This window comes from Amia ocellicauda, chromosome 4 (genome assembly GCF_036373705.1).
Source record: "Amia ocellicauda isolate fAmiCal2 chromosome 4, fAmiCal2.hap1, whole genome shotgun sequence".
NCBI lineage: Eukaryota > Metazoa > Chordata > Actinopteri > Amiiformes > Amiidae > Amia > Amia ocellicauda.
The window spans coordinates 6,627,545-6,652,142 of NC_089853.1; the positions used below are offsets into that span (position 1 = coordinate 6,627,545).

The following is a 24,598-nucleotide window of genomic DNA, read 5'->3' on the forward strand; positions in this document are numbered from 1 at the left end:
TCAAATTGATTCTGGCAGAAGCTTCACCTTGTTTTCGTTTTTAAATATGCAGATGGATGGGGAAATCATATCCTCAAATCTTTGCCAGCGGTAGATGAACTCTGTCAGGTTCTTCCCCCCAGTCGATCCCAGGAGGGCGGGAGATGTCATTTCCACTCGACGTGCGATCTTAATCACTCATCTTCGTGGGGGCCTCCTGAAATCCCTTGCCCCGTTCCGCTGGCACGTCCGCCTCACCCGCAGTGCTGGTGCTCGCTTTCTTCCGCTCCGTCAGACGCTCTTGTCTGGATGGGGGGCCGTCCTGGTAGATGACCGTTTGAGTCTCAGGTTAGTCCAGGATATGGAGTGGACTGACTTTCACCAAGGACCCTCTAGGGGTGTCAGACTCCAGTCCTGGGGGGGCGCAGGTATCGACCACATCAAACCAGAGGAGCTTTTCCAGATCAGCAGGGACACACGCACCCGGGACACAAATGGAAATTGGGCTTCAAGGCATTCAAGACAGAAAACAGGAGACACTTCTTCACACAGAGAGGCGTCACAATCTGAACAAACTCCCCAGCGATGTGGCTGAAGAGACAATTTGGGAACATTCAAAAACAGACTGGATAGGATCCTTGATCACTTAGTTATTAATGGACACCAAACGAGCACGATGGGGCGAACGGGCTCCTCTCGATTGGACACTTTCTTATGTTCTGGAGAGAAGTGTTAAATTAATCCAATTAATTGATCAATTAGGCCAATTAAGGAGCCGAGAGCTGGGCTGGAACAAAAGGACCAGGCCCCCAGGACTGGAGTCTGACAGCTCTGCTCTAGTTTAAAAGTTGGTGGCCAGTTGAAATCTACTACGCTGGAATCAGCACTTCGAGGTCGGACCATTTAAATCGATGGGCAGGAGACCGACACGCTAGCGGATCTGAAATCCCACTTTAGACCCCGGCGCCACGAGTAAGCGATTTAGTTTTTTCTGTATATTTTTAGACCTACTCAAGACACAAGCCTTTGTTCTGCAGTCCCAGTCCATCTCCTCTCTGTGCCTCTGTAATTAGACTCATCCCAGCAGAGCGGGCACCTTAAACCTCCCCCCCAGAAAACATGCTATAATAGTGAGATTTATGAATGGATAAAATCTGAAAGGAAAAGCGTTGAAACACCAGTTACCTCGCTATGCAATACGGGACGAGTTACTAAATATTGTGCAGTGTGTTTTCACCACATAGTCCCATTGTAAAAATAATTGGGCCCTTCAAAGCCATACCCTCGCCTCAGAAGTACTTAAGTAGATGTAGAAAACACAGGAGATGGACTCTTGTTATGGATACTATACATTTAGAGGAATGTAACTAGAAATCAATATTGATATGTAAGTAGTAATTGCTGTCAAGATTCCTCTGACGCTGGCCTTTCTCTCGGCGTATGGATCAGGGGTGGGGGGAGCGTGTTGTGCTCGACATCACAAAGAAAATAAATTACTCATGATAAGCAGAGATTAGAATTTCTTTATTCCAATAATTAAACACACAGTTTAATGGAACGAAGAAAGAATATCCTCTCGGCCCACTTAGTCGGCCGCTGTAAGAAAGAAAAGGCAAGAAAAAATAAAAGAAGGAGGAAAAAAATCAATCAAGTAATCAAGTGGAATATTCTCAGATTCTCAGGGGTTTGTTAATTAATTGACTAAATTAGATCAGTGAAATGACGTCCTCCTCGCTGCCCGTCGCATCGCCGGCCGATTGTAATCGCAACAATATATTGAAAATCACATCTGGGCTTCTGCCTAATTGCCCTTAATATATTTTAAATCATCTTAATTAATACAATTTCTATCAAAGCTGGAAATCAAATGCTTGGGACTCAGTTATTGGTTGTGGGTTTTATTATTATTATTCAGAAAAGGCTGGTTCAGTCTCATTCAGGGGAAAGGGACGCAGGGAGGGAAAGACATTTTTTTGATATTGACTCTATTTATGTTAAGGTTTCTTCACAAAAGTTATTTTTTTCCACCTAAAGAATAACTGAGAATAGCTTCTAATGATGCACCACTTAGGACAGTTCTTTGTGGTTTGTTTGTTTTTTCTTCCCATTTTCCAAACATCCAGATGACGGACATTTCTCAGGACAAGTCGACCCATTGAACCCAACTCCCCGGCTGGTCCATGGGGGGAGCAGGAACCTCTCCTCCTCACTGTCATTTTGCTGATGCGAGCCGGCGGGACGCTACCTTTCACTGCGCACAACGAAGCCCCACTCTCCGTCCCCTGACAGGGCCCTGCTGGGGGCCGGTTGGTGGTGGAGGCTGTTGGGAGTCGGCATCCGGGAGTTGAACCCTCGATGATGCTTTGGCTGCAGAAGTAGAGTGATTTCACTGACATTGTGGAGAACTTTGACCTGCGTCGCTTCTCCTGTTTAACTGATGGATTTGTTAGCATGGGGGGGAGGAGATTTAAATGAGGAATGCGCGTGTTTGTGTGTTTGATGCTTTTCACCTCCTGTGTAAGGGTTCCTGAAGCAAGTCACTGTAGCTGGGTTAATAAAAGGGCTCAAAACAAGGATTGCTTTCAAAAACACCTTAATCCTGACGAATTCAATCACACTCACCTGTAACTGGGAGCTGCAGGGTTTTTAAGTATAATGCGAAGGACTATCTGGCCACTACTCTTCCAGCGGGACTCAGTTTTGTCATTCTTCTGCAGACTGAATAAGTCATACAGCTCTGATTCGAACCTGCAACCCCCTGAGCTGTAGGATGCTGTTTCCCCCACCAGATGAGTGTGGGTCAGATTATTTTTCTTCCTAAATTGTAGCTGAGCTCGTATATTTGGCCTGGAATGGCTCTCATCGTTAGTTATGTGCCTGCAGAGGGAATGTCATTATGAAATGAGAGCGCAGTTCAGTACCAAGCCATAGAAGAAAGACAGATTATTGGTTAATGGCATCTACAGAAGAAGAAAATACAGGTGACGGCATCACGCAGGCTTATGCAATCATGATCCTGGTAAAGCACTGATTTATGATCCTGGAGGGCTGCTTTAGAAACTTAGCCACGGGCCCAGCGCAGTGCCAGGGAACCTGAAGGCATAGATTTATAAAACATCGAAGAACGCACAGCAAACAGATTCCTCACATCTGCCACGGCGATCCAGCCGCCCGAGTCAATCCAGAACGGCTGCACCGCGCTGGTTTAGGGTCTAATGAGGCGGGTCAGAGGGTTAACTGCCTGGAATGAGGCTGTGGCCTCTAATTTGTGAGTCATCTGGCACACTTCCAGTATCCATGCATCATTACCCTGCTGAGGGGAAACCAGGGCTGATTTTATGATGGTTGTTGTTGTTGGTGGTGGTCAGTTGTGAGGAGGGCACATTTGTCTGTGTAGGAAAGTAGTATTATGTTTTAAATATATGTCTTTTAATAAATACATCGCTTAAGTATGTTTATTTCTCAGATTGGTCTTCTCCCACAGACAGTATCTGCCCGGGTCTTCGCCTCCTGCCCCGAGCAAACGATCTGACCCTTCCGCTGTGCTCTGAACCAGCCGAGATGTCGAGCGTCTGCTTGGGCTCGGTCTTATATTGCGTCTCTTTTTCTTTTCTAGGACTTCAGAGCCCAGACTGACAGGAGACGGGCGTCCCAGAGGAGTGTGGAGACCTGGTCTTGAGTTGGTGCAAGAGCAGCATCTACCAAGCGGCAACTGAAGGGACTCTCCAGACCGGTCGGACTTGACATGCAACGCAATGTGTACAATGTGCACAGTGTCCCGCCACTGAGTGCCAGCTGTCTAGGCCTGGCTTATGTTGTGAGTGGATTCATTTTCTCAACCTCGCTCCAATATCGGGGGGGAGCCGACACGTTGCATTAAAGACAGCAAAACATTTAGAGAGACCTCAAGCATCAGTTCCTTTCTCTCCAGTGCCCGAGGCTGAGGAACGCGTTTCCCACCCTGATCTTCCATGCAGGTAATACAAATTTCCACCATAATGACACTATGGGAGGAACTGGAAGAAGTAACACATGAGAAAGACCTCTGAGTCTATGTAGACTCCTCACTTTCTCCATCCAAACAATGTGGGGAAGCAATAAAAAAGGCAAACAGAGTGTTAGGGTATATTGTCAAAAGTGTAGAATTGAGAACAAGGGCAGTGATGTTCAGACTGTACAATGCACTAGTTAGAGCTCATCTGGATACTGTGTGCAGTTCTGGGCTCCACACTTCAAGAAAGATATCGCTGCTCTAGAGGTAGTTCAGAGGAGAGCAACCAGACTTATTCCAGGTCTGAAGGGAAAGTCCTACTGAGAGACTGAGGACCTGAACCTTTTCACCCTGGAACAGAGGAGACTACGTGGGGACTTGATCCAAGTCTTCAAAATCATGAAAGACATCGACCACATCAAACCAGAGGAGTTTTTTCAGATCGGCAGGGACACACGCACCCGGGGACACAAATGCAAATTGGGCTTAAAGGCATTCAAGACAGAAAACAGGAGACACTTCTTCACACAGAGAGGCGTCACAATCTGAACAAACTCCCCAGCGATGTGACTGAAGAGACAATTTGGGAACATTCAAAAACAGACTGGATAGGATCCTTGATCACTTAGTTATTAATGGACATCAAACGAGCACGATGGGGCGAATGGGCTCCTCTCGATTGAACACTTTCTAATGATCTTATCTGTGACTCTGAGTCTGTTTTTAAATCTCACCTGAAAACTCACCTCTTCCCACTGTCACTGTTGTGACATCGTTGTGTTCGCACTAGTGTCGTCTGCTGTGGTGTTCTCTTGATTGTGGTATGCCTGTTTTGAAAGTTATGTTATCTGTTTATTCCTTTCTGAAGCGCTTTGAGATTTATTATTAATGAAAGGCACTTATATTAAATAAAGATTATTATAACTATACACAGTACTCTGGGGGGGAGGTTCTTCTTCTTGACCCCAAACCTCAGGCCCCACGCAGCCATGTTGTGCAGTTTGCGTGTGTTTTGAAAGGCCTGTCTGTCTGCGTGAGGTTTTGTTGACGGGCCCTGGACTGCGGCAGCTTCACTACACATTTATTTTTGCATTATTTTGCTCTGTAGGACTTTAACATCTCGCTGAAACAACTGTAATCGAGGCGAACTGCAATACCGCGGTACCTGTCTGAGAGAGTCCCGCCGAGAAGAAAATTATGATGTTGTCTCCAGTAATCTTGCATCATACGGGCCTTGATTATAGTCTTCTTGGTGTTTCCAATTACCTCTCCACTTGAGAGTGAGCTGTCTCTCCTCTCTGCCTCTCTCTCCCTCTCTCTCAATACTCACATACCTATTTTATTGTAACATTTCAGGGTTGGATTGTGCTAGAAATCAATGCTTTTATATACGAACTGAACAGCAAGAGAGATCAACAGAGAGAAATTGCACAATAGCAACAGTCATATGTTACATGATATGATATAATTATGAATGCAAATATGTAGGAGTCATAACACGGATCAGGACCTGTGTTTAAGGATGAAAAGTGTCATCTTCAGCTCTGTGGACGGGACGGTGAGTGGAATCGCAGGCCAGAGCGTCTCTGATGGAAACGCAGACTCTGTGTGCAGAGCCGATCAATCACACACTGACAGATTCATTCATACAGTGGCAGGACGCCAGAGCTGCGCCTCTCAGAGTTCAGATCACTGGGGGGATGAGGCTGGTCTGTCACACACAACACACACATGGACACGCACACACACACACAATGACACATACACACACATGCACACGCATGCACACACACCTACTCACACACACAGTGACACACACACAGATAAATAGATACATTGTGTGTGTTTGCGATAATGTGTACAGTGTGTATTATGTGGGCTTCTCTGAACCTCTACTGAACAGTATTGTGTAATTACACACAACTGTGTAGAGTTTAAACTGCAGTGTGACTCTGAGCAGCAGGTGCTTCTGTGTACCCGTGTGGAGAGAGCGATGGACATGGACGGATGGATTCTGCTTGTCGCAGAATTGAATAAAGTTCTCATCACATCATTTAAAAATTAAAGTAACTGTACCCTGAATGTACTTCATGTTTTTCACTGTATAATCTATAACTGTAATGCACTTAAACCTGAACTGGGGGCCACCGTGCTGCTGGGAATAAAACTCTCGCTATTTATAACTAAACAGGTCTCCCGATTCACACTTTCATTGAGAGCCCCGTAATTGTACACCCACATACACTTCAGTACCAAAAGGGAGATTCCACATTTAATTTTTTTCCCCCCCATTTCAAGCTGTCAAGACTGAGCCCGAGCAATAGCTGATAAATAACACACGCTAATCAAAGCCGTGGCTGCAGAACCCGGTGCACGGATGTCTGTATACATTCATCAGGCCACAGGCTGGAGACAGTGCGCGCCGAGCTCTGACGCAATCGGGGGATTGGGCCTGTTGCTCCCCGGTCCCTGCCTTCCACTCGGGAGCCGAGCTTTGCAATTCAGATCACAGTCTGGCGTGCCGCGGACGATCCGGCGTCCCAGACTGCGTACGGCCCTCGTTCGGGCCTGTTTGAGAGCCCTCCTGAATAAATAATACCACCCTCCAGCAACAGCACGATCCTCACAGAAACAATGGGCTGAGGTCACCCGTGCGGCTCCTCAGTGGCTCCCGGGCTCTGCAGTCTGTGATCGAGGGGTCCCTCCGTCCGACAGCACCCCAGGGTCCGGCAACAAGAGATATTTACTCGTACGGCTCATCTGCAAGCCAGTTTTCTGTCCTGTCTTCCTTGCTGCCTTGTGTATTGGAGTGTGAGTATGTGGGGGCGTGGGTGTTTGTTTCCCGCAGAGTTAATCCCCATGAAGTGTTTCTCCCACTACGAGAGGAAGAATTGATACTTTAACTCGTTTCCATTGTGTCTTCTCATCCCTCTCTCTTCACCGAGTGTAACTGGGTGCCTGTAAAGCAGCTCAGCGGGACAGGAGTGGCTGCCCGTCTCCGAGGGCTGAGGAAGAGGAGCTCTGCGTTCGTGGAGTTCAGACAGGGTCCCTCTGTGTTGAGTTTTTTTCTTCCTTTGCTGTGACTCCCAGGAATTACTTTATCAATCAGGATTATTAGTATAGTATGGAATCACAGAGATAAAACACCTTATACCAATATGGATAGATAGATTAGATATGGATGGACGGATGGATGGAAATCAGATATATATATATATATATATATACACATTTTGAATCACTGGACTTTCCCAAAGAATTGCCAGGGTCTGTTACCGCCTCCTGCCATGGAGTTCAGCCTGGTGCTGAGATCAACGTGCCAGTCCGGTTTCAGTCACGCAGGTCCGTTGGTTCTGCCACTAGCCTGCAGGCAACACTGCATCGTGAAACGCAGGCTGGGAAACCCGGATTTGTACGAAGCATCCCAACGCCACCTCTCCCGAAACAGACGGCGACTCTGCAGCTTTCGGCATCGCTGCTCGGCTGTGGGACGTCGTGTTTTATTAAAATATGTTGTCGTGTTGTGATGACGGATCAGCCGTGTCCCTCACCCCCTCGCCGCCCCCACGCAGGGCCACGCGGCGGGGGTGTCCCAGGACGTCATGCGCTCGCACGGCGGACCCGCGGCAGCACGGCTCCTAATTAGCGCGGCTTTGAAAGGCGGCGTTATTAATTTATCATCTGCATTGACTCGGTATAAATTATTGACCGTGTTTGGATGTCGAATTGGAGGCACATGAGAGGAGTCATGCATGTGCCGACGTCATGTCAGCAGGATCTGTGCAAGGTGAACCTGGTCCATGTGACGTTGGGGGGAAGGGAGGAGAGAGAAAATAAATAAAAAGAAAAAAGGGCTAAACTTAATAAAACATTTAAGTCAGCAGCAAAAAGTATTACGCTCCTCTCGGCGGAGCGGTTTAAATTGCTCCGCGCTCCCGAGAGGATCGCGACTTTAGAAGTCTCAGTTTTATCAAAGTTTTAATTGAAAGTCAATGAATGGCAGGGATCCCAGCTGTGCTCTCATTCTGATTTAACATCTTAGTCTCTTCAGCTGGATTTGATCTGACTCTCCTGAGTCCCACCTTGCGTCATTCAGAAAAATCATTCAAATGCCTTCGACCTCAAAGCTTTTCATTGAGAAATCTTTTTATAGCTGGGAATGTAGTCCCTGCCTGATTAGCATTTCGCGCTGTATTCCTTCAGAGCTCGTTCGGGGGTGGGGGGGGGGGGCCTGCGGTGCCGAGAGGCGATGTACTTGAACACGTCTATCCTTCAGACGGCAGGAATGGGTCTGAATTACAACAGCGCGCCGCTGCCGAGACGACGGGTCCGCTGTAGGAGTCACAGAGCTGCGGCACTGGCGGTGAACTCGCTGCCCTCGGAAAATAAATGAATACGGAGAAAATAAACCATAAGAAATTCCTACACAGCTCATGCGTACTTCGCAGTTTAGCGCTAATGCCTCCTGATTAATGTCGTTGTGTGTGGACGCCCTGCTCCAGCTGACCTGGCGTGCACTGTGTTAATACAGCTTCACAACACAGTGGAGGCACTTACACAGAGCCGGCCTTTGACAGATCCACCGAAGGCCCCAGTAAATTATGCCTCGGCTCCCTGTAAAGTGTTATGTTCATTATCCATCACAGAAGAACATCTATTTTGGTGAACGTCGTATTAAATCCGTACTGAATATATAATTTTTATTTTCTCTCATGAATTATATAGCTTTACGTGTCCAGGAACAAGAGCTCGCTATCTTCAATCCTGTTTAGAGCATCTATCAGTGCTCTGTGTTGGACAACCTGTGAATTCACAAATAACAGACGCTTAATTTCTTTGGGGAAGAAAAACATCTTGTGGAGCTGCTCTTGTGTTGCTGCTGTACAGTCTGTGCATTTTGTCAGGAGTGTTTTTCCATTGATAGACCGGTAGCTGGTTTTGCAGGTGCAACTTTTAAAATCCTGGCAAAAGGGAGACAGAATGTGGGGGGGCACATTGGATCTGTTCATAATAGCTGTGCAGTTACATTCAGTCATCATAGTGGTTTAGTACTTATTCTGCAGCAGTGAAGCCTCCAGCCAATGCAATCTCAATCCAACCACTGTGAGAGCATAGTCCTTGAGATGGTTGTGTTAAATTCCCATGCATAACGAGTTTAACAATGATAAACATTCTTTATTCTGTGTGTGAATGAAACCATGGCTTGTGCGTGTCTGCAGAAATAAAGTAAAAGAAGAACTCTGTGAAGAAGAAGCCATTTGTTTGTTTGTTCCTCACTATTTGTGCATCTCCTGTGGAAACCACGCTGCAGCTCAACTTCCATGCAATGTCTTCTGCTCAGAGGCTGCAGAAGGATCAACCCAAAGGCCATCCTGCACTGAGCAGCCCGTGGTGGTTCAGGATACGCTGAACCTAAAATGAAATGTTTTATTCAAAGACCACCGGTGCATATAAAAGCCGGGACACCTGCTCGCATGACAGCTCGGATGATGCTGATTGACGCTGACGGCGCTGCAGTATCATAGATGTGACGACCGCACGGCGCTTCGTTTGATTCCTGGGTTTGCAGCATTCATGAGGGTCTGCAGACCTGTAAATAATAAAACACACATCATCTGAAACACAATGGCTGCTCTGTGAGGGAATGCTGCGTCACGCGTGTTGTTGACCGCTTTGTGTTTTCCCGAGTGGCAGGCAATTTGGGAATTGGAAGTTGGCAGCCGGGCACAGGCTTGGATTCAGTCCAGGGGCCGGTTGCATAAACAAAGTCTTTCTCATTGTGTAATTAAAAGTCACACTAATGAGGGACACTCGGTTTAAACGGTTGCATAAAACGGTCTTTCCTTAGACTTGTCTTACTTAGTCAATTACGCAATGCATTCTGGGAGGCTCCTTCTGTCAGCATCAGTGACAGTCGCTGATGACAAGCATGGAAAGATTGAAGGCTATCCTGAGGGTGAGAAGGATGACCTTTAAGGCCAAATCTTATATTTTAAACTACTGACTAACTTGCATTAGACTAGTCTAACTCAGATTAAGACAAGTCCAATGATTGAGACTAGTCTAATATAGTTTTATGCAGACAACCCCAGGACTAATCTTGGTCCGCAGATCTTCTGGACAGTCTGTGTGTAGTCTATCAACAACACTATCTTCCAGGAAGCATGTGTTACAGTATACATTAATCTCATTTCATCTTTGTGAACTTAAAAATACAGTTGGCTGTTAGGGATGCAAAATTAAACTGTGTGGTGAATAATGAGCCTTTTTGAAAACATGCACTTTCGCCCCTAGTTTGTATAATATGCTTAATTTATTTTTCCAGCTCTATTAGTTCAAAATAATAACTACCCGCGCTCTCCTATTGGAAGGCGGTTCACGTCGTGCGTACAGGCAGATCCGTGTCGCCGTGACAAGAGGCCATGTGTCAAACCGTGTTTACATTGAACTTCGCAGGACATTAACTGAATTAAAACTCACCTAAAAGGAAAATCTTTACTAACAACATCCCTACATCAATAACAGTCAGGAATTCCATAGTAGTTTCTCTCTCTCTCTCACTCTCTCCCTCAAAATGTTGGCACCGTGCGCAAGTTTAAATTGAAATAATTGTAATCATGAGTCATGTGCATGTTTACTCTGTCACTGTGATTTAAACAAGGCAGGCAGGACGCAGCATATTGCACTCGATGTAAAAGCCGGTTTAAAACGGAAACATATTGCAGGGTAATTCAAAGAAAACCACTTCAGACAATGGAACCTAATTGCCCAGCTCTGTGTCCCAGAACTTGCCTGCCTGTCTTGTTTAAAGAAACATACTTCAGCAAACATATAATTATGGTAATTCCCCGGCATTTACAACACACGGGGAGTCACCTTTCTTTTCTGTGTTCGCAAACTCTCTGGCAGTGTCTTTGTAATACATAATTACTTTAATCACGGCGCTGAATGCACACCCCTCTCACACTGAGCCGTATCGCCGCGCTTGTTTACGGTTTATGCGGCTGCAACCGGCGCGGATAATGAAAAGGGAGATTAGCAGGCGATTGGTTTATTTGCTTTAACTTAATTACCTAGATCATCCATTTCTGTCTCATTGGACTCACAAAAACACTCAGGTTAATGAAAGATATGTATCATGAATAATTGATTGATCAATTAATGTTTTTGGAAAATATTTAAACTGTGTACATCATACCTACGCATTTGATTATTTGTATAGACAATAGGATTCACAGAAAGTAAGATCATGAAAAGGCACGCTCTCTGAATTAGTTAATCAGCAAAGACGCACCCTTCCTTCCTTCTTCATTGGAGATTCTTGGACCTTCTCCTTCGCCGTAGTTGTTAAAGAAAAGATACGTACAGTGAGGAGAATCAGCTAAATTATTAAGGAGTCTCACCGTACCGTTTGGATGATCTCAGTGTGGCGTAGAGATCTGCCTTTGGTTTCTAGGAATACATTCACATACATGTGGTGCAAAATATTGTGAGCAATAAAACAACCACGCACACTTGGTGCACATATGAAAGTCACCTCTTAAACACTGGATTCAGGTATTTGACATGAGGGAAAGTAACTGTATTTAAGCTGTGGAAGGACTCTGGCTGTTTACTCTGCGTTCTTTAATCAAACTTGTTTTATTTATCCGTGTTTTTCTCTGTATGATGTATCGTCGGATCGTCCAAGGAGATGAAATAGTCAAGAAACCTCCCGAGTATAATTTGTGCTCCCAGTTAGTTTATATTGGAAATAAGCTTCATTAATTACCAACTGTAAACATACACATCGCAGCAAACTTTCTAATAGCCAGGAACGCAATCAAAACAATGGTCTGGGTTGTAATTGGGGAATTTCTTCTGTATACTTAAGTCTGCTGCTGAAACATATGGTCCAAATGTGCTCCAAAGGTAGAGGAGGCCCTTGAAACCATTGTTACGGATGACAACAGTACTGGGACCGTATTGTACAGCCTGGACACATTTCCACAAGACTTCCCCATCGTGAGGGCCGTGATGGCAGAGCAGCTTCGGTTTTAAGGTTCACTTGTGTGTTTGTCTGAGTTCTTGAAATCAATCTCAAAGCATGACAACACAGCCCTCGATTCGGTCCTATACGGGCTATACGGGCGTGTGTTTCATGGTATACTGTTTCGGTGAAGTGATGTCATCGTTGAACCACACAATCCCCGGCCTGTAACGTCACAGCAGAGGGTGACACACTCGTGGCAGGAACACCCTGGCAGGCATCGTATCGCCCTTCGTTTGTGCCTGATCGAGACACGTCTCGTTAGCAGAACGGACTTGCTAATCGGGAAGACCTTTCTCTCTCCTGCGGTCCTGACAGCAGACGCCTTACTGTACGGCGCAGTGTGTTGGCACAGCTGTCAAGTCGCCCGGCAGCCGCTGCGCACCGCTCCTAATGACTCGGTCACGGCGGAGATTGCAGTTCATCTTGTGTTTACGTGGGTTCGCCGGCTGTGGAGAATCCAAGGAGAAAGCCCCTGTGTGCGCCGCACCGGCCGCGCCAAAGTCACTCTGTGGCATTTGGATAAGAAACACGGTGTTTCACGGTGAGGGGACTCTCGACCGCAGCCTGTTCATCAGCTCATTTAATTGATTAAATTCATCCTGGAGCAAATCGGTGCCACCGCATTCGAGCCTAGATCTTTTGGTGCAAGTGGCGCTCATGTAAATCTAGTGAAATAAAATAATGATTTAAGTCTTCAAAAGGAGAAGGGAATGTCCTCACTCTCTAAAACAGATACTGATATATTTACAAAGGTCCTCAAATGACCCTCCTTCTTATATTTCTGAGCAGGAGCTGCCGGGTCCAGACCTGACTGGCCTTTTAAACAACAGGAATAAAAAATAAAAATACTAATGCTGGTCCTGCAGAGCTTTTCTTTCCCAAAATAGTATCCCCCCACCTCCCCCTTCAGACACACACGTTTCTGTTTCTGAGGAAGATTTTAGATCATTAAAAAAATCTCTAATTATAGTTAATTTGCATGCATGGGAGAGTGGATCTCATTAGCTGCGTAGATTTTTTTTTGTTGACTCCAGTTTTTAATTGGTATATTAAGGGGAACTCAGTGGGTATCACCAGTGCAATGGCCGTGCTAAATGTGATGTGGAATAAATATAGCTGAGTGACTCCTCTCAGGCATGTCAACAAGCTGTGGGACTGTCAATAAAGAATGAGCACTAACGCGAGTGATTCGTCACGTAGTAGTAAAGCCTCGTACACATGCACAGCTAAGGATTTAACCCTTTTAAGGTAAACTGCGGTACACTTGGTATTTCTGTGGTATTTTATTCCCCCCTTTAAAAAAAATATACAAAGTAACAGCTGCATTTAATCCCAAGACTCCTTGAAGCAATTAGGAAGTCAAAGCCATGGTGGGGATATCTCCCCGTCACCGGTCATTATACGCGGCAGAACAAAATAATAAAAATAATAATAATTATAATGATGAACCCAAAATGATCTGTCTCTCTGCTCAGAAGAAATAAAAGCTGATGACTCGAGATGGGGAGGAATTTGTTCTGCCAGCGCTGCAGCCCGGTTCCTCCCCAACGTCTCCCCGTATCGGTAACTCGGTCATTATCGTAATGGAGATTGATAACGATTTCCTCTACTCTCGGCTCGGCCCCGGCTTGTGATCTCATTTCCATTCTGCGCCGCGCAATCCGAAAGGTCTCCTTCCAATAAAAACACTCGCGCTCGGAAAAGACAACACTTAAATTGTTGCCAAATTGCAGCTCCCCAGTGCGTTCGGCTCATAATATAGCAACTGGCGCCGTGACAGCAGCAATGCATTTGCCACGGGAATATGCGCCGACGTTACTGAGAAATAACCCCCCCTGCCACCACCATTACCACACACAACTCCACAATTTATTTCCTCCCGCTCCAGTGACTAGTCTCCTGTCTGTGCCTCAGCTGTATGTATAATACTGAACTGTAAAAAACAATAACACAAACGAGCCCCCCCGCACAAAATCTGTAGGCACCTGTATTGCCTCCACCTCCATCGTCAAGAACCGAAATCACCAACAGCCGAACTTCAGAAAGTCGTGGCATGATTTGCGTAAACTGTAGTCAGCGGCGGACCCAGACGATTAGAGACAATCGCTCACGACAAGCACTCGTGTGTTTCCTCATGTGTTGTCAGCCCACCGGCCTGAGGGCAACATCCTGAGAGTCACGCTGGCATGTCCGTTCCTCTCGGCTGATCCGAGTCCGTGCCTAAATAGTACGACTGCTTATGTCAGATGAGCTTGTTAAGGGAGCCCCCTTTACGATGTAGAGAGCGAGAAGCACTAAGTGAATGAGTTCTCCCAACTGCCAATTGGAGTGGCCTCCTCAGCGCTGCCAGAAGTCTTTATTAATATTGTTTATTGTTTTTTTTTTTTTATTCAACTGCAGTCATTTAAATTGTAAACCGCAGTGCCATGAATTTGCAAGTCTTCAGACTTTTATTTTTGTTTTGTTTGATAGTGTATTTATCTCACAATGCTTGACTCCACGGGCCCTTTCTTAGCAGTAGCTGTGTGTGTGTTTGTGTGTGTTTCCCCCCCACAATACCAAAGACGTCTGCAAACTGGACTTTCAGGCGTTGTGATGACAATAAAAAACCCTGAGCAGGAACACAGCCAGTTCACGGATGTGACTGCAGCTCAGATTGTGTTCATGATTAATAAGCAAACATATATTTAGATGTGATTAAGTTGATGTTAACTTTATAGTTTCCAAGGTAACGCAGTGTGCGCAGTTAGAACATTGAGAAGAAAAACATTCGATTCAGGTGTAGAAGCCCTTAAAAACAGAGAGAACTAAAGCAATACGGGGAAGAAGGGTTAGACCAGAGTCCAGGTTGAAAATGATTCAAATTTTACATACATGAACTTCTGGCAAGAGTCCAAGGAAATGTATTAATTAGATATATTTGTTAATCGTAATTGCTGTGCGCTGTCCAGATTGGTTATGTGTGTGACATAGACACATACAAGCATGAAGCAACTTTATAGATTACTATATATATATAAACTTCATCGTCTACTGTCCTACGTTATCCTGTTTGCAGACGTACCATCCCATGCAATCAATGTGGGCTGTGCACTGCTGTACAAAATATTGCACTATGTGTAGTTAAGACTAAGGTGTCTCTAATGAAGAATTCAGTAAGAAAAGAAAGTGTATGCTCTCCAGAAAACACTAGTGAGGCGCAAGTTCCCAGGCAACGAAAGTCAGAAAGGGGCAAAAAGCACATTCAACTATATTACAGATCATGGAAATGTCATAGAAACTACTGACACTCAAACGAGAAACGGTGTCTTCACCAGGTCACAAGACACAAACGACAATTATCAATATAAAAACACTTCCACGAGCTGATCGCAGGGGAATCAAACCAAGATCATTAAGAGCTGTCTATATTTGGAACTAATGTTCTGTGAATTCAGAAAATTCAGACTTTGCATAAATATGGAGATTATGTGAACACACAGTATTCACGTGGATAATCACTCTTATTGACACTGATTTCAAACTCGTAATTATGTTTATTTGATTCACCTGTGCTTAGCAAATGGAAGTTTTTTTTTGTTTTTATGTGGTTGCATCTTTCTACTCTGATCTACAATTTCTTGGACAAAAATAAATTCGTACACGTTGATAGGAATGCAGTTGGGTGAACAGTTTGCTTCACTCCCTTAAAACACAGCATCTGACCTTTGATACAATCCATTAGAAGCAGAGAGAGACTTCTCCTGTATATATATAAATAAATATCAGCGTCATCAGCAGCAGCAGCCTGTATCGATCTGCTGCTGGATGACGGCCTCCCCAAGACATTTCCACTCGTTTCGATCAGCAGCATCGCTTTTCCAGGTCACGCCAGCAAAGCCTCTTACTTTATCTTCTGTGGTCTTCTTCCAGATCTCTTGTCATCTCTTGAGAGCCCTTCTGTAGCTGCTCTGCTCTGTTCTTTTTGCAATATGTCAATTTTCACTCTTCCATCCATTGTCTGGAAGGCGATGCGTTAGTACTTTCGTAGCTATTTTGTACACAATGCGAAGTAGACTAATGGGTCTATAATGAAATGCATTTTTATTTTGAATTTATTGACAGGAGGTAGGGAAGGGACAAACCTGAATCTACATCCACAACAAAAGCAGTATCAGCACAATATGCACCACAGACAACAGCAACCCCAGGTCATGTGACACAGAACTAGTCAGTCAGCCGAAAGAAAACCACTTTCCTGCGAGAGGGAACCGGTTGGCGGCAGTATTTCCGACCAGCAGTTTGAAACTCTCCTGGGTTAAAATTACAAACCATAAATGCAAGCTGACGGTTAATTATTGAAGGACTTCGAGCTTAAAGGTAATGGCACTCCTCGTGAAGACACCTCAGCGAGCGATCCTTTTGTCACCAGGGTTCGCTGTCCAAAACTACCACGACTAATTATAACCGCAGAGCGCGCACATTCACATCTCTTCTTCCAGTTGATTTCACTGCCACATTTCTCCGGTCAAACGTGACTCTCCTATTGTGAGGTTATGAAGTATCTCATCAACGTCCAAAACTCAGTGCATCCTGGTGATACACAAGAACAATGGTTTGGCTTGTCGGGACCCTGGCAGCTCTGCCATTCTCCCTTCTGGATTCGTCATCCATCCTAGTATATTTTGCTCTCAGTTCCCTGTTTTTTGTATTTGGCTGGTTATTTAAGTGCTTTTATTTTCAGTTTTATTTTCTGTTTGTTTCTGTTTTGTGTCAAACCTCTCTCTCAAAGCAGGATTATTCCCACTGCTTATTTTCCCCGGTCCTTCGAGCAGTGCGGTGTGCATTTCATATCAAACACACCAGCAGACCTAAACTGTACAAAGTGCAGTGTATACATTAAAAAATTACTTAATGTCTTACTGCTTGCAGGTAATTGTGTAAAATAGAACCAGCTCAGAAACCAATCCTGGGCTGCACTGGGCAGTGTTGTCACAAGCAGTAGCTCTGGAAAACACAATCAACCAGCTTTTAATGTAGAAGCAGGAAACCTGAAAGTCAGCCAACCACGAGCTCGCAAACCTCATTAAAACACATCTGAAAGCCTGCTTTGGATTTTAACAGGTTTTAAACCTTTCTCTTGTATTCAGAAAAAGTTTTGAGCACAGTTAGTTTTCCATCTAGAAAAAAGTACAGATAATGACTATGAAACCTCACGCTGGCTGCTCATAATGTGCAATTTCTGATGCTTTTTTGATAGCCTTGTTCATACAGGTGCTAACAGGAAATGTTCTGGGGCAGGATGGTGCAAATGTGCTTCATCATGTCTGGCCGGGTGGGAGGTGGTTAGAACGTGTGCTTCTGTTCTAGAAGTTCCGACCGAAGACCGCGCTCTCCTCACATCGCAAACGGTTACGACACGGGGTCACGGTCGACCCAGAGCAGGTGTATTCTGCCTGGTGTTTTTCGGGTGCTCACGTAGGGACGATGTCACTTGACTGCGAAGAGACCCCGGCAGAGCGTATTTCCGTGACTGAGTATTACTCAGCGGTCGCCCATGTTACAACAACCTGACACACTGCCAGAAAATACAGTTTTACGACATTCAGACCTTTCTGGTGATATCTGAGCCATGATCCGATACCCTTTCTCAGTCAGGAGAAAGCTTTTAGAGGGGAATGTTGTAAAAATATTGCCTAATAGATACTTTGTTGGATGGCAACTGATAGAGCAGAGTTAGTCTTCGACTCGTGTACATACTCTGTTTGAACTCAATATTAATGCTAAGTTTGATTCAGCTGTATTTCTGAGGTGGACGAACAAACAATTTGGGAAAGCAATAAAAAAGGCAAACACAATGCTAGGGTATATTGTCAATAGTGTAGAATTGAGAACAAGGGCAGTGATGTTCAGACTGTACAATGCGCTAGTTAGAGCTCATCTGGATACTGTGGACAGTTCTGGGCTCCACACTTCAAGAAAGATATCGCTGCTCTAGAGGCAGTTCAGAGGAGAGCAACCAGACTTATTCCAGGTCTGAAGGGAACGTCCTACTGAGAGACTGAGGAACTGAACCTTTTCACCCTGGAACAGAGGAGACTACGTGGGGACTTGATCCAAGTCTTCAAAATCATGAAAGGCATCGACCACATCAAACCAGAGGAGCTTTTCCAGATCAGCAGGGACACACGCACCCGGGGACACAAATGGAAATTGGGCTTCAAGGCATTCAAGACAGAAAACAGGAGACACTTCTTCACACAGAGAGGCGTCACAATCTGAACAAACTCCCCAGCGATGTGGCTGAAGAGACAATTTGGGAACATTCAAAAACAGACTGGATAGGATCCTTGATCACTTAGTTATTAATGGACATCAAACGAGCACGATGGGGCGAATGGGCTCCTCTCGATTGAACACTTTATGTTCTTATTTGTGACTGAGTTTTTAAATCTCACCTGAAAACTCTTGCTCTTACTTGTTTGCGCAACATGTGACCACAAGAGAAACAAACTAAATGGACGGGTTTCCTGCACACATACACACAAGCAGAGAAATGAATGTACTCGAGCGGATCATTTGTCTTTTCAGAACGTGATCTCTGTGTGTGCGGACGGTCACAATACTATTCATTAAGTTAATTAAGACACAGAGTGTTCAAAATGAATTCATTCTCACGCTGATTTCATTTTCCGTGTGGCCGGACGCTTATGCCTCGAAGAATTAAAACTGTATTTGTAATAGTGAGAGGGAGAAAAAAAAACAACCGCAAAAGTTAAGAAAATAATTAAAAAATTATGTGAACAAATTAATGAAAGGATTTGAATAATGATGTCCTCTACAGAGCATCCTGCAGTTTGATTAACTAAAAATAAACATGTTAGGAATTAAATTGGTGCCGGTAATATAACTTTGAGCTTGTAGCAACTCAGAGCAGCTCTGTTCACACGGTTTCAAATGTTATCTCTTCCTCGAGATGCGTCTCTCATAAAACATGTTTTATATGCACCTTAATGTTTAACAGAGTGTGGGATATGGAAATACCAGCCCTAATGATATGTAATTAAATACAAATTCTGTCGGAGAGCAATGCACTGTACACTGCGATACAAGCGTTTACACGTGATTCATACGGCAATTGACTCAAGACAACTTCAGAGACTGTGAAACATTTACCAGTGCACTAAACCATAGCAGTGTTAATAGAATAAATCTGATATGCTAAGAGGGCAACTCGTCTTAAATGGTTCGGCGTGCCACACGGTGCTGCAGAAAATGTGAGACAATAATACTCGTCCATGTACACATTTATCAAGCAAGTGTAATCAGATCTGTCATTGCAGTGCGTCTCCCACTCACGGTTCATGGGTCTGTGATTCATAGTTATGCACACGTAGACGCGTGTATCTACACAAGCAAACACAGAGCAAATAAAACCGGAGATCCGGGGTTTGAAATCTTATATTGTTGTGTTGAACCAAATCTTTAATGTCATTCATCTCCCTCCACCCACAAGAAACGCACACAACAAAAAGAGTTCAAATACATTAATAAATGAACACGGCGTTTGTGAAGAATGTACTTTTATTCATGGTAAACAATTAGATTATTAAATATAAAAGGGTCAAGATGTCCAGTGATTATAAATAAGGACAGCAGTTCGAATGATGACAACACCAGCAGCTCCATGCGTGTCGATGTCCTGAGTGACCAGGTCCTCGTCCCCCCACTCTCCAGAGCCCCCCGTCCCGCACAACCGCCGTCGAGAGCCTGGCTGAGCACTCACAGCTTCCGAGCCGCGCGCAGTTTGGCCGAACGCGCCCGGGGGTTTTCCCACACGTCTTCAGAGAGCGGAGTCATGACCTTCTTCTGCAGGTGACACCACCGGGCATTCTGCAGGGGCTTGTCCTCCTCCTCCTCCTCCTCGTCCTCCTCCACCCTGCGGTCCTCATTCTCCGCCCGGCCCTGTCGAATCTTCTGCCGGATGCTGCGGTAGTGCGGCCCGGCCACGTCTGTTCCGTGAAGGAACCGCTTGGCGATGCGGTCTTCCAGGGAGTGGAACGTGAGGACCACCAGGCGGCCACCGGGTTTCAGAAGGGACTCTGCGGCGCGGAGGCCGGCATACAGCTCGTTCAGCTCGTCGTTCACGAAGATGCGCAGCGCCTGGAAGGTCTTGGTGGCCACGTGGGCCGGCCGCTGCAGCATGTCCTTCCGGGCGTAGAGCGCAGAGGAAGAGAAGGCACCTGGAAACAAACAGCATAAAATCATACAAACACACGTTTCTGGATGCACACATATCTGAGGAAGAGGCAAAGCAGAGAAACATTGCTCCTGCTCAAAACGAGACGAATCCCACTGACTGCAGTTCGATGCCTTTTCTCCTCGAATCTGAATCCATGAACGGTGAGCGAAGGTAATAATTTGCCCCCAACCTTTATATTACCCCACAGTTATCTCACAATATTACACCCAATTCAAGTGAACTACACCACCTTTCAAAGTCAAGGTTTGGGCTGTAGCAAACGTTCACAGTTAGAAGACTTTAATAGAGACTCAAGCCTCAGGCAAATTTCAAAAATAATCATTTTTATAAACCTAAAAAAGAGACGGTACAATGTTGTGCATCAAAAGAATAGATTTTAAAATCAGTTTATGTTTGTAGGTCACATTTCATCATCCATATGACCTGTGTCAACCTAGGCTGGTCAAGGTCAGAGCTGTGACACAACAGAGGACTTTCTGTGTCCTCCCTCGGAATCGGTATTAGCAGGTAGCGTTTTGTTGTAGCTTTAATGACTTACTATTTAATTTCTTGGTTTGAAATACTACCCATGGATGCGCCTGAATAGCTGCGTCCAGCTTTAGCTTCTGTGGATTGGGAGAACACACAAAAACTGCTCTGATTAAGAGTGTGGAGCTTTATGATGGTTAACCTTCCTCCCACACAACTCCAACACAGCCTCACCAGTCATTGGTCACAAAGCATCTCTTTAGAGAAGTGGCACAAAGGCCTGGGTTGAGCGAAGCACTGGGATGTGTGTGTGTGTATTTATACTTTGTTATACCACGATGTGTCACAGTTCTGCCTTGAACAGCCGAGAGAGTCACAGGTCACATGAATGATGGAATGCGACCCACAAAAATAAACTGTTTTTAAAATCTATTCCTTTGATCCATTAATGGACCCAATCGAGTCTTCCCCCTCCCACCTGCGTAAATATCTCCATCGTAAAGTTGTAGGTAGAAGAGAAATCAGATCTCCGAGTCTCCCACATTGGGTTAGTAACTTCAAGACTATTTTAGAGAAGCAAGTCATTCTGTCTATCTATGTGTATATCAGGAGCAGCTCGGTGTTGGTTATTTAATCACGTTCGAGGCGTTCGTGACAGAAGTGCTGAATCAGACACCGAGGACTTGCTGAACATCTCGTCGCGCGTCATGACCGGCTCCTTCAGCGTCTCAATCGCTGCCAAGTGTCCTGCCGGATCGGGGCTCTCATTCCCGCCACCGAAGAGCAACGTGGCATTCTCATCTCCCCTCCTGGAGCCGGCGCTGATCCGGCGTGACTCACTCGATCAATACGCGACCAGCCCTCCCTGCTAAGCGTATGCACGGAATTAACTGCATGCCCTTTCATTCATTTTTAAACACCCAGTCCACGGAGAGATGCTAATGGCCTCCCTCGATCTGTTTCATTAAAGACTGTGCGCACATCCCCTTCCTCACAGACACCCTGGTCTCCGCAGGCCCCCAGTACAGAGCCAGAGATCTGCATTTCTCATCCACACAGAGCGACTAACCTTGAGCATCAAAAAACACGCTGGAATACAGAAATACAAGGTTCATACAATACCAGTCCTCACAACATGGGCTGTACCTGTAATGCACTACAATACATGAATGTCCTTCTATCTGCCTTCAACCATCATAAAAAATATGAGTATATGATCATTGGTCTCCTGCTTTTCTCATATTCGTTTACTCCCTCTTCCACTGATCCCTGCTTTCTACAGCGTCACATAACTTCAGCCCCATAGAGCTCTTCACGGAAGGCCCAGAAACACGTGCATCAATCAAGAATCGTTACAATAATAGCAAATATCCATCTCACGCCTCAGTTAAACGATTGAAATATGACAATGTGAATTTCTTCCGCTGGACATGGCCGAGATGACAAACACTAGTAAGAGAAGGTGTGTAGTCTTCATGACCGTCCCTGGGGCAATCATCACAGCTTGTCTACCTGTGAAAGCCATTGTTGTGCATCAAACACAAGGCTTCAGATAGAGAATGCATTGCTGGCTTCCTACACGACCAATCGAGCCAGACTGCGATCCCTCTGAAAAGGCAGCCAGACTCATCTCTTCATAGTTGCTGACGCCCTGGCCTGGCAGCCGCTCTCCCCAACGGTGGCGTTTCATTGTTAGATGGAGCGCATCGCGCGAAGCAAGGGGTTGACACACTTCCTATCTCTGGACCACAGCGCCGATAGATCTCCGGTTTATTGTGGTGCAAGTGTTTCTGCTGTTAATGGCTTCCTTCAGAGGGGAAACATTACTGTAAATGCTCTCCTTTCTATTTTTTCTCTCCCATCTAATACATGTCGTTAGAGGATGTCTCTCCCCTATTAGGAGCAGCAAATGTGTCTCTTTTATTGACTACGATCCCATTCACGGGCAATTGCTACCGAATCTCGGCAGAAGATTGGAACGGGACCCTCACATTCATATTCGATCCGATTGGCAGGTTTTTAAATGCGTCTCAGGTGGGAATTCCTAGTTTAAAGTGTCCGGCTGGGCCCTGGGTTGTGACATCACTGGAGTGTGCGGAGATGATAAGCTAATGTTGTCCACAGATCCACTCACTTCCCAACACGCTGCTCTCCTGCCAGGCGGTCGGGGTGGCCAGAGAACAAATGCATCAAGTGCAGCAGAGAGAGGAAGCAGTAAATGCAGCCATAACCATTACCAGGATTATAGAGGAGGAAGCTGTTAATGACGCTTGTTGTCTGGAAGTCCAGAGGAGATTAAATTACAGTAGATCCTGCTATTACACTGATGCCGTTTACGGTATTTCTCATTGCTGGGGATGCAGTGGAGGTGTCCGCCCCTCTTCAGTCTGAGCAGTGTTTATATTAAAGCTGCAGTCTCACTTCCATAAGGGGCTCGTGCTTATTTAATTTCTTTATTTCTAATTAATTAATTAATTCCACACTGTGTATTAAAGGCGTCCCGCTGTGACTGTTCTAAATTAGTGTGGGCAGTTTTCTTTCTATGAAATACAGGAGAGCTCTGATCTTGAGGTCACGTGACTTTATAGTGTTATTACTAATCTTAGGTGTGTGTATATATATTTATTTATTTAATACCCAGTACAAAACCAGGGTGACTGGAACATCAGTCTGTGACATTCGTGACATGTATTAGATAATTAGATCATGATATTAGATTATTATTATATTTTACTCACTGAAAGTCTAATGGTAAAAACACTGAAGTCATGAATTGTTAAAATAATTAAATGATGGCCGACCGAAGGCGCTTCATTACTTCGTTTACATGTATCGTTTAATGAGTTGCTGAGCCTCCGCTCCCGTCTTCATCCCTGAATTTGTGTCAGTCGAACACACTCAAGTCAGCCGGCGTTGGTCTCCTGGCCTCAGAGGCGGCGCAGTTGACGTTGTTGTCGTCGCTGTGTGTGTGTGTGTGTGTAAGTGGTTCGGGTTTAATGATCATGTGTAAATGAGCATTTACTCCACAGCGACGATGACGAATCATGACTTGCAGCCGGAGACGAGGGGAGGCTTGAGGCTGGTCCTCTGGGACCACGTGGTCTGAGCCGCAACAGTGGAGGGTAATTGTGGTCAATGGCAACAGTTTGAGGCCTGATGAACAGATCAGCCCCTCCGTCAGACCGGCCCCTCACACAGGAATAGTCACAGGAGAAGAACGGACCCGGGGAAATTCATCTCGAACGGCCTGCTCTCGTTTGTAAACTCTTGTATGTTCTTATATCCCTACCGTGGATAGAGTAATTTGTTTGTAGAAAAAAATGTGTGTGTGTGTCGAGATCCAGACAAATAACCCCAACTGCTCATTAAGAGATTGAAATGGAGCCCAGAATGTGCATTTCTGTTTGCTTTATGGAAATTGTTAATTCATGTTTTTAATGACTTTCCACCAGGAGGATGTGAATAGGAATTCGGTCCAGCTGTGAGACATGTTACTCAGAAAATCTGCCACCGCACTTTCATGTGTCGTAAGGATCCTTCCAGCAGGAGGTCCTTACATATCCAATATCACACACACGGCTAGAACACGTTAAACGAGGAGGAACCCAAACGTCGCACTCTGATGATGTCATGTATGGTGTTGGCATCGGGGTCTGATCCCTACTTTACAATATCTGAACCGTCAATTATGACTCAACAGACCAGAAACCAAGTGATTGGGTGATTATTGATATATCCGGTGTATATATTCATATTATTTATTTGACCTGGTTTCTAGTCATTATTATTTTCTACAAATATAATTGATCTTGTTGCTAAAGCTGATCATTGTTGACAGTTTTTCTTCTTCTACTACACAGCTGTAGTCATCATGAACTATGACTCC

The 24,598-nt window shown here is 45.2% G+C and overlaps 1 protein-coding gene across 1 annotated transcript in view; it reads right to left on the reverse strand.

Annotated features, from left to right (window-relative positions):
- Positions 1 to 19,547: 19,547 nt before the first annotated feature.
- mettl15 (methyltransferase 15, mitochondrial 12S rRNA N4-cytidine) overlaps positions 19,548 to 24,598 on the reverse strand; it is a 76,529-nt gene continuing 71,478 nt past the window's right edge. Inside the window, exon 6 of the mRNA XM_066700776.1 lies at positions 19,548 to 20,224. Within this exon, the coding sequence (XP_066556873.1) occupies positions 19,764 to 20,224 (461 nt within the window). The 3' untranslated portion in view covers positions 19,548 to 19,763. The remainder of the gene's footprint in view (positions 20,225 to 24,598) is intronic.